Here is a 9,838-nt window from a genome sequence, read left to right on the forward strand (position 1 = left end):
CGGAGCTGGTGCAGGGCCTGGAGCACAGTGTGATGGGGAACGGCTGAGGGACCTGGGGGGTTCAGTCTGGAGAAGAGAAGGCTCAGGGGGGACCTGATCGCTCCCTACAACTGCCTGACAGGAGGATGGAGTGAGGTGGGGTCGGTCTCTGCTCCCAAGGAACAAGGGACAGGACAAGAGGAAACGGCCTCAAGCTGCACCAGGGCAGGTTTAGATGGAGCTGAGGAACAATTCCTTCCCCAGAGGGTGCTCAGGCATTGGAACAGGCTGCCCAGGGCAGGGCTGCAGTCACCGTCCCTGCAAGTGTTCACACACCGTGGAGACGAGGCCTCAGTGCCATGGGTTAGTGGTGGCCTTGGCAGTGCTGGGGAATGGTTGGACTGGGTGAGCTTAAAGGGCTTTTCCAACCTGGTTCATTCTATGGTGCTATGTTTGCATACACAAGCACGTTGTCACAGTGATGCATTCACGGTAGTGGAGGGTGTCAATGTGTCTGCTGACCAAGCTGAAAAGAAAACTAAACATTTCTGTCTGCTGTCAACAAAAGAGGCACCTCTTAGTTCTACTGGAAGAACCTCTGAAGCTTTGAAGCCTGCCTGGTTTGAGGAAGCAGGGTTAGAAGAAGAGGTTATTTCTTTGTAAAACGCTGCATTTGAAAATGACACCTTTAAGAATGAAAAAATGGCAATGGTTTGGCTGGAACTTGTCAGAATGAAGTATTGTGACTCTTCTTTTACTTTTCTTTTTCCTCTAACTTGGAAGGGGGAATCCCCCTCGGCCCTTTCAGAGGTTTTCGTCAATGTAAATCTACTTTTTTGATGACAAAAACCCCCAATTACTCAAAATCTCACCTGGTCACAAAACCTAACCCCCCTCTTTGTACACAGGCATACAAGCATGTTATCCCCATCAAGAAAGTGAAACGCGCTGTTCTGTGTATGGCATATTTGTACCTCTGCACTGACAGTGGTTGATTAAACAACTTTGGTTAAGATCATGCAGTCCTGCTAAGCTGTGTGTTGATAGCTGAGGCTGATTGTGGAATCATAGAATCATGGAATGGTTTGGGTTGGAAGGGACCTTAAGATCGTCCATAGGCACATTTGAAGGACTTCTGATTGATAGACCCAAATACTGTGGCAATAACTGAAAAAGGCAAAGATTCCTCCAAGACAGCTCCTGTGTGGGGTTTCTTCCTGTAGCTCTTAGGTGAGTGTCAGCTCTGTGCACTCGGTGCTTGGCGTCCTTCTTGCCAATCCCTGCTGTCCTGTGGGAGAGGGGTGCAAGGGGGATACAGCCAGTGGAAGGTTGTTGTTGGTCCGTGCAGGCAGCAGAGACATTTGGAAGAGGGATTTTGAGGCAGAGGGATGGCCAGGAAGAGGAATATGGGGTGAGATGTTCATCAAGGTGCTACCTGCCACACTGCTCTCCCTCTGCAGAGGAATGCTCGCCCCGATCCCCTGCCTCTGCCTTCCCTGCAAAGTCGAGCTGTCGTCATTGTTCTCCCCATCGGCAGTGATGATTCCTGGTGGTTTATAAACCATGTTAGCTGAGCAACCCCGCGTCTGTGAGCATGCGTACCCCCTGCTGCAGTCAGTCCTGCCTTTGTTTCCCCTACTGAGCTAAGGCACCTCTCCTCTTCTAATATGGGAGAGTGAGAACTCTGAGGTGTAAGGTGAGGGCTGGTTTGAAAGGGAAAGGCCTCTTTTGGACTAAGAAGCAGCTCTTATTCGACTGTCAAGCCAAGGCAGAGAAGGTCTCGGGATAAGAGTGCCTCACTCGGATGGTTACCACTGTGTTGAGGTGGGTGGAAGCAGAGCATCACATCAAGGCAAACTTGTCCTCCACTTTCCAGCTGGGTGCTGTGATAGTGAGCAATTCCAGGAAACACTTAGTCTTTTCTTGGGAAATATCCTACCAGGTAGGGTATCTTGCTGTGCTTTTATTGCCATTTTTTCTTAATGGCTGCTACATCAACCCCATAGCCTTTGCTGTGGTGTCACAAAGGTGCCTCCCATCCGCTTGACCAAACAGCCAGAGCTATACCAGGGCTTGTGGCTGAGGCTCCTGAGGCCAAAGCAGGTTCTTGCTGGTGGTGTCTTTTGTTTCAACCGCAGTTTCCTTTCTGTGATCAAGCTCGATTCACCCAGACCATCTGTAGGAGGAAGGAGAGGTTTCTACAAGAGCAGGCATAGCAGTTTTGCAGCAGCTAAGCTGGCTGTCACCCCAAAGTGACAAGAAAACCCTCTGGGACTGATGTCAGGTGTGCACGGTGGTTCCCCCAGTGCCAGCAGGTATGGCTGGCTGTAGGAACTGCAGATGTGGCCATGCTGTTTGCCTCACAGCAAGATTCGTTGTGGTCGTGGCATTTGCCACAGCCTTTCCAATTTACATAGGCTTCAGCAGAGCATCACTTCCCTGACCTCGGGGCTCTGAATAGTCTGGGGGAGAAGAACTCTGCGTTACTCGGATGCGCTGGTCACTTTTAGGCTGACAGTGTCTACATGAAGCATTGCATGGGGTTTTCTTCCCCACTGAGGCAGAAGTCATAACTTCAAAGTGGCTGCTGCAGGCTGACCCTGGCAACCACCATCAAAACACAAGACAAACCAGAAGGCTTCTCCTACAGTGACATTTTGCCTGTGTTTTTAAACCTGTGCACCAGTGTTTTCACCATGGTGATGATGCCACATGGCTCTTCCCTCTGCAGTTCTGACTGAGGGCATGGAGCATTGTGTGTGGCATAGCTCCTGCACCCAAACTGGCCATAGGCTGGAGCACTGGAGATACCAACAGTCAGTTGTCTCTCTTGCTGTAAGGTGTTTCTCACAGGAAAGCTCACAAGAACGTGGAGAGACATCACTACCACTGCTGTTAGTGTCCAGATAAAACTCAGATTGAGCGTGCTGCAAGGCAGCAGCCAGAGCTGCTGCAGGAGGGAGCTGTAGGGTGGATTTTGATGGGTTCCTCCCTGCCCTCCGTGTCCCACCCAGCACCTTGGGATCACTTCCAAAGCCCTGGGAGGGACTGTTTGGTGCCTGCTGCCCCATCCCCAGCTACAAGAGCCTTCTGATCTGGTGTCTCCCTTCACACACTTAACCAAGGACCACTTACACCAGCTGGCTTGCTCTCCTCCTGCAGGAAGGCTGCTTCAAAGCCCCAGCCCCAGCTCTCTTCAGCCCAAGGGGCAACCTGCAAACATTGCTTTGCTGTGCCTGTGCTTTCTGTAAAGCAAGACAATCCTCCTTTTCTCCTGTCCATCTCCATGCTGGGTTGTCTGTATGTTCCAAATGTACCCCTTACATGATTTTCGTTTATCAGGCTAAGCCCAGCTCTCTCATGTGGATGCTCCTGCCACCTCGCAGCCTTTCTGCACCTCTTTCCATCCGAGCTCAGCGCTTTCAAATGCAGGTGACCTTTAACTTCAAACCTCTTGCTGGTTTACCACATTTTTTTCTTTGTTATCCTCTGCAGATGAACTTCAAAGGATGTTTGTTGGCTTGATAGAAAGTCCTTGTTTGCCTGCGTGGTCCTTGTGTAACTCAGGAGGAGGCGTAACTCGGGATCATAGAATGGTTTGGGTTGTAAAAGGAGCTTAAGACCATCCAGTTCCAACCCCCTGCCATGGGCAGGGACACCTCACACTGGACCATGTCACCCAAGGCTCTGTCCAGCCTGGCCTTGAACACTGCCGATGCTACTTGCAGACTGAAAAAGGGTGGGAAGGGTGCAGATCATTGCAGCCTGGCTCATAGCTGATGGTGGAGAACATCGGAAATGCGTCCCTCCCATCCTTCCCCCTCCAGGTAACCTCCTTTGAGCTTTCAAGGGAAGTGTAGCATACCTACAGCATTCAGCCTCCCACATCTGCGAGCACACATTTATCTCTACCACCCTCCAGCCCAGCAGTGCTCTCTCTGCCCATGCTCCCCTCAAATTACCTGTAGGAGAGTGAGTAGCCAGATTAGTCATCTCCTAAACCCATTGCTGCTCCCCTCATTTCACTGCCTTCAATAGATTACATCTTCCGTTGCCTTTAGTGAATTGCCTTCCTTCATTGAGGAAAAATCAGAGGATGCCTGTGCCAGGATCACACATCACCCTGGAAGCTCCAACCACAGCAGTCAGAAGGCCTGCACGTACACAGCTTGAAGATGTCCTAGTTGAAAACAATAGACATTTTGAGTGAACTGAAGACTTTTGCAATACCATAAGACCTGCAATAGAAAATAATTCAAGAAAAACCACAAGATTCTTTTTTCATTTTAAAAGAATCATGAATATTTAAAATTTAGGTATATTTCATTCTTTTATTGCTTTCATGACAAACTATTCTTCCTTTTTTATATATGCTAATAACTTACTGGCCAAACTAATGCACAAACCAGCCAATGGAAAAGGGGGCACCTTTAATTGACTGATGTTTGCTCATAAGAAGAAATGATGAAAGCTATTGATTTCTAAACAACAAAAGTAGATAGAATGGAGTTACATTATGTATGTAACAGGAGGAGGGTCCTAACAGTAAACCCTGTAACTGGGTGCTTGGAGGCAGGGTGGTGCCATGGTCATTGGTAGCATTTTGAATTCCTCAAGGGAGAGGTCTTTCTGCCTGTGCTACTGACTAGTGCCAAGTCCTTTGGCTGCATCCAAAGGAGTGTGGCCAGCACGCCAAGGCCAGCTGGATGCTGTTCTGAGCAACCAATCTAGAAGAAGACGTCTCTGCTCGTTGCAGGGGGGTTGAACTGGATGAGCTTGGAAGGTCCCTTCCAACCCAACCCATTCTGTGAGTCTATGATTCTATAAATCGGTTGCTTCTTCATTTTTCTCTAGCCCATTTTCTCACTTTTTTCTTTGTCTGCCTACAACTTTTAGCTCTTCTCTTTCTTTGGGATACTCTTTCACTATTTGTTTCTGCAGCAGCCAGCAAGCTGGAAAGCTACTTTGGGTTGGAGCTGCTGCCAAAGAAGTTAATGACTTTAATAACAATCAAGTTTTGGATCTGCCAAATACTTGTCTGTGTCTCTTGGGCAAAGCTCATCTTCTCTGTGCTCCTATAAATCAGGGAAAAGGTGCTTGTTGAGATTAATGGATGAAAAACGTATCATTTGGCTGACTTACAAAGCACCACCGTTTACAATATTATACAGTGCAGAGATCATTTAAAGTTATTGAAGAAAGTAAAAAAAGTCAAGCTTGTCTTTCTTTCGATATTTTATCCTTGACCTAAAATAATACACTAGAATATATCTAAAAGAAACCCCAGGGAGCAAAGAAGCTCTGAGATAGCTCCACTTGACTAAAAGCTGCTTAAAAACTGATTGCAAAGAGGTGTCAGTAGCTGTGAGTTCTTACTTTGCTCCTAAAGTGAATACATTACTGATGGGGAGGGACCCAGCCAGAGTGCAGATCTTAGCTGAAGGAAACAGAGCCCTAAAATAACACGACTCGGAAATGATCCACCAGCTTCTGTAGAAAGCTGCAAGTTCATGTATGTGTTCTGTGATGGAGATATCTCAACTTTACTCCTCTGTCAGGAGTGGCTGTGAAGCAGTGGGGTTTAGCAAGAGCATTGGAAGGAGAACACCTATTCATGTGCTATCTTCACTACCTTGAAAAGGGCCGTGTCTGAGTTTTGTTTCACATAATGTGTTTGTGCCACCTCTTTTCCTGTTTACCGCAGCTTCAGGATCTTCTGTTTGCCTCTGTTCTGTAACTAGCAGCTGCCCATTTGACACCTGCATATCACCAAAGCTCAGCCACCTCCACAGGCGATGGAGTAAGCCTCTTGGAAACTCCCAAGCCTGCAAGAGAGGACAAGGACACAGTAGAAGGACGGGACCAGGGCCAGCGGAGAGAGTAGAGGCTTCTTGCTGTCAAAGGTAAAGTCCTAAAGACCTGCAGCAGTTACCTCTCCCCTCCGGAAAACTGCTTTTTCATTCTGACTGTTTCACCAACTGATGTGGAGAGGGGAGATGATGGAAAACGTGCCCAGGTTGGAAGCTGTCGAAGGTACTGAATGTTTCAAAAGTCATCTGAAAGTCTAAAGTGGAGCCTCTCCAGTCCCTGTTCAACCCAGGAAATGCATTTCTGAATTCCGCCAAAAACAGATGCTTTTGGTATAAGCATCTGGTATAAGCATTGATATAAGCATTTGGTATAAATCTACCAATCTATGCATGTATTTATGTATCTATATATGTCTATAACACAGCATTCATTATTGTTTGATTTTTGTTTTCACTTTGGGTTAAATCTATTGACGGCTTTTAAGGGGTCCCTCAAGGAAATAAAAAAATCAAGCCATTGCCGAAATGCTGACAGTCACAGTGTGAGGGGGGTCGCACATCAAAAGCATCAGCAGGAAATATTTGCTACCCAGATGTGTTGCTGCATGAACAGCCGTAACCTAGCGACTCAAAGTGTCAATGTTTAGGGGCTTATGCATGAAAACGAAGTTGAAATTAATAACACAAATGTTCTACCTACAGCTGAAACCTCAATATAGGAAAGCATCACACGATCAGCGTAGGTTGCAGCACTGCTTTCTTTTCATTACTCATATTTATGAACAAGGAACTCCACAGGGTTGAGTGCTGTATTTGTAAAAGGTTTCTCTGCATTGCATATGCCAATTGCCTTTGGAGGAAACAGTCCTAGTGCCCCAAGAAAAGCTGAGGCAGGTCAGTGGGGCATTAGTATCCATAGCTGGAGCAGAGAATGAACACTGACTCCAGCACCTCTTTGTGTTGTGCATACTGATCCTCCTATTTCCCTGCACAAGGTGGCACAAGATAGGCAAGAAGGGGTGAATTCTGATTCCTTCCTTGTCAATATGAACATTTTCACCATTCTCTGCCTTTTTGTATACTTTTTAACTTATAAGAACACATCCTCTGCTTTAATGAATTAATCACTGTCAATTATATTATTGTTAGAGCTTAACAGCAAAAACTATAGTCCTGGAAATGGTATCTTTGAAGGTCTTTCAAGGTGTGATCAACCTGTATGCAGGCATAACAGAGGTGCAGTGAACAAGAAACTTACAAATGTCTTAGCAACGACAAGGCAAGCACCTTTGAAACAGTGTCTTTCGAAAGAACCATCACTCCTTAAAATGTGGGCACCTCACTCTGCAAACCGGATCCCTCTTATAGGGGTGATGAGGTGACATCCGGAAACAAATGCACAAACAAAACCCAAAAGGTGGCTTAAAGCACTGATTCCCTTTTGGAGAGCAGGTCAGACTACTTTAACCCTGTCTTCACTGCAATGCTTCAGAAAGGACAGAGAGGAAATGCTCTCCATGCCCTCATCAGCTCAGCTGAAAATGTGCTGATGCTGCTGGGTGATGGCTTCTTCAGTCAACACACTTTCGTAAGGGTCTTAATGCTACAAGCCAAGAACTTCCCCAGCCCAGGGAGCACGATAAGATCCAGATTCTTAGATCAGATGCAGGGTTTGTACCATTTTACGCCATTACAACTATTCAGAGCATGAATTCTTTCTAACGGTAATGGTTGGACTTGATGAGGTCTTAAAGATCTTTTCCAACCTAGTTAAATCTATGATCCTCTGATGAGGGGCTAACTCACAGCCACTGAGGCAGTTTTGGGGAAACAAAGAGCACCCTGGTGCTCCTACCTATGGATGTACAGGAATGGTTGGCAGGTTTTCAGCACCAACCCAGTGCTTTTGAGTGGTACAAATGAGACCAAGACTGCATATTACAGTCCCTCTCTGCCTGGAGGCTGACCCATGGGCTCGATGCAGCACTGAGAGAGGCAGAAGCCACTCTAGGAGTCCCATGCCAGGACAACCAGCCATTTATCCCTCGCTCTTTCCTGCACAGGTATCTGAGATGAATCCCACAAGCCCGTTCTTTGGCACAACAGAATATGACTACGGATATGATGAAAACACTGCTCCATGCAACGAAGGAAATGGCTTTCACAGGTTTAAATCCCTCTTCCTGCCGATTCTTTACTGCCTTGTGTTTGTCTTCTGCCTTCTGGGAAACTCTTTGGTCCTTTGGGTTCTCCTGACCAGGAAAAGGCTGACGACAATGACCGACATCTGCCTGCTGAACCTCGCAGCCTCTGACCTTCTCTTCATTGTGCCTCTCCCTTTCCAAGCCCACTACGCTTCAGACCAGTGGGTTTTTGGCAACGCTATGTGCAAGATAATGGCTGGCATTTATTACACAGGGTTTTACAGCAGCATTTTCTTTATAACCCTCATGAGCATTGACAGGTATATCGCAATTGTCCATGCCGTCTATGCCATGAGGATACGGACAGCCTCCTGTGGTATCATCACCAGTTTAATACTGTGGCTGGTGGCTGGCCTGGCTTCCGTACCCAACGTCATGTTCAACCAGCAGCTGGAAATCGAGCAGTCTGTGCAGTGTGTCCCCATATACCCCCCAGGCGACAATACCTGGAAGGTTGCTTCTCAGTTTGCATCCAATATTTTAGGCCTCTTGATTCCCCTTAGCATCCTCATCTGCTGCTATGCCCAGATACTGAAAAACCTGCAAAAATGCAAAAACCGGAACAAGATCAAGGCCATCAAGATGATTTTCATCATCGTCATTGTTTTCTTCCTCTTCTGGACTCCCTTCAACATCGTGCTGTTCCTCGACTCCCTGCAGAGCCTGCACATCATCAATGACTGCAAGGCGAGCTACCAGATAGCCCTGGCGCTGCAGCTGACGGAAACCATCTCCTTCATCCACTGCTGCCTGAACCCCGTGATCTACGCCTTTGCTGGGGTGACATTCAAGGCCCATCTGAAGGGACTGCTGCAGTCCTGTGTCCGTGTCCTCTCCGGCCCCGTCGGAGGTGCTGGGGGTGGTCAGTTGTTCCCAACACCCAGCCAGATCTCCAGCTGCTCGGACAGTGCAGTGATCCTGTGAGCCTGTCCGAGCTGCCTTCTTCCTGTGTGAGTAGTTGGCCTAAGGTCCAACATGGACCTGGAGGCTGGTACCATGTGTGCAGCATCCTCTTGGGAGAACCAGTATACCTCCTTTCGGGATATGCTGTGAACAGAAGAAAAGGCCACATTAGTTTCCTAAGAGTTTGTAAAATGGTGACCTTACAAGCTTGGACAGAATGATGGGTTTTAGTTAAGCTTTAGAGCTCTTTCATTTCAGCGAGTAGCGTGCTTCCTCTGCTATTTATTTTCTCCTCTGATGAAAGCATCGCTTCTGCCTCACCCCAGACTATGCTCTGCCTTGTGGAAGCTGTTCCATATGTAAATCCCTACATCCCTGGGACAAGCGTGGGACACTCCTCTAGGAAGGCATGGGATTACTTCACATTACAAAGAGGGAGGCACCTCAGCTACTGCCACCATTCCCATTTTGCTTCAGCTCCCAGATAGAGGCCACTCAGACCAGAGCCCTGTTGCTTTCCTGTGGGATGATCCCAGGGGACACAGCTGGGGGGGTCCCTGGAGCTGCAGCTGCCCAAAGCCGCCTTTGGAGTGGTGATGCCTTCAAAAATAGCAGAGCAACACCTCCAGGTGCCTCATAGAGGTCCATACACTCAGATATGTCATCATCAAAGCAGCCTGGTAGTCTGCATCACTGCTGAAGGTGTGGGATCTCCAACTCCGTGCCCCCAGCACTTGCTGCTGAATGTAAGCACCACACAATGTAGCACGTAGCATGTAGGCTCTGTCTCTTTTTCTGTACATCATTATCTCCTGCTGCTTTAGAATTGTCTTCTTTGAATAAACATATTAACTGCACCTCTTTGTCTTGGCTCCTGAAAGTCTTTCCAATGGGTGAACTCAGTTAGGATGAGGAAAGGATGTTCTAGCCAGTATCACATAA

The 9,838-nt window shown here is 47.6% G+C and overlaps 1 protein-coding gene across 1 annotated transcript; it reads left to right on the forward strand.

Annotated features, from left to right (window-relative positions):
• Positions 1-7,861: 7,861 nt before the first annotated feature.
• Positions 7,862-8,917, forward strand: LOC308217167 (C-C chemokine receptor type 8-like; the record flags this gene model as incomplete). The annotated part of the gene is made up of 1 exon (XM_080610039.1): positions 7,862-8,917. One exon carries the CDS (start codon positions 7,862-7,864, stop codon positions 8,915-8,917), a length of 1,056 nt encoding a protein of 351 aa, XP_080466165.1.
• Positions 8,918-9,838: the final 921 nt, after the last annotated feature.

This window comes from Psittacula echo (assembly GCF_963264785.1).
Source record: "Psittacula echo genome assembly, chromosome: 2".
In the NCBI taxonomy this organism is placed as follows: Eukaryota; Metazoa; Chordata; class Aves; order Psittaciformes; family Psittacidae; genus Psittacula; species Psittacula echo.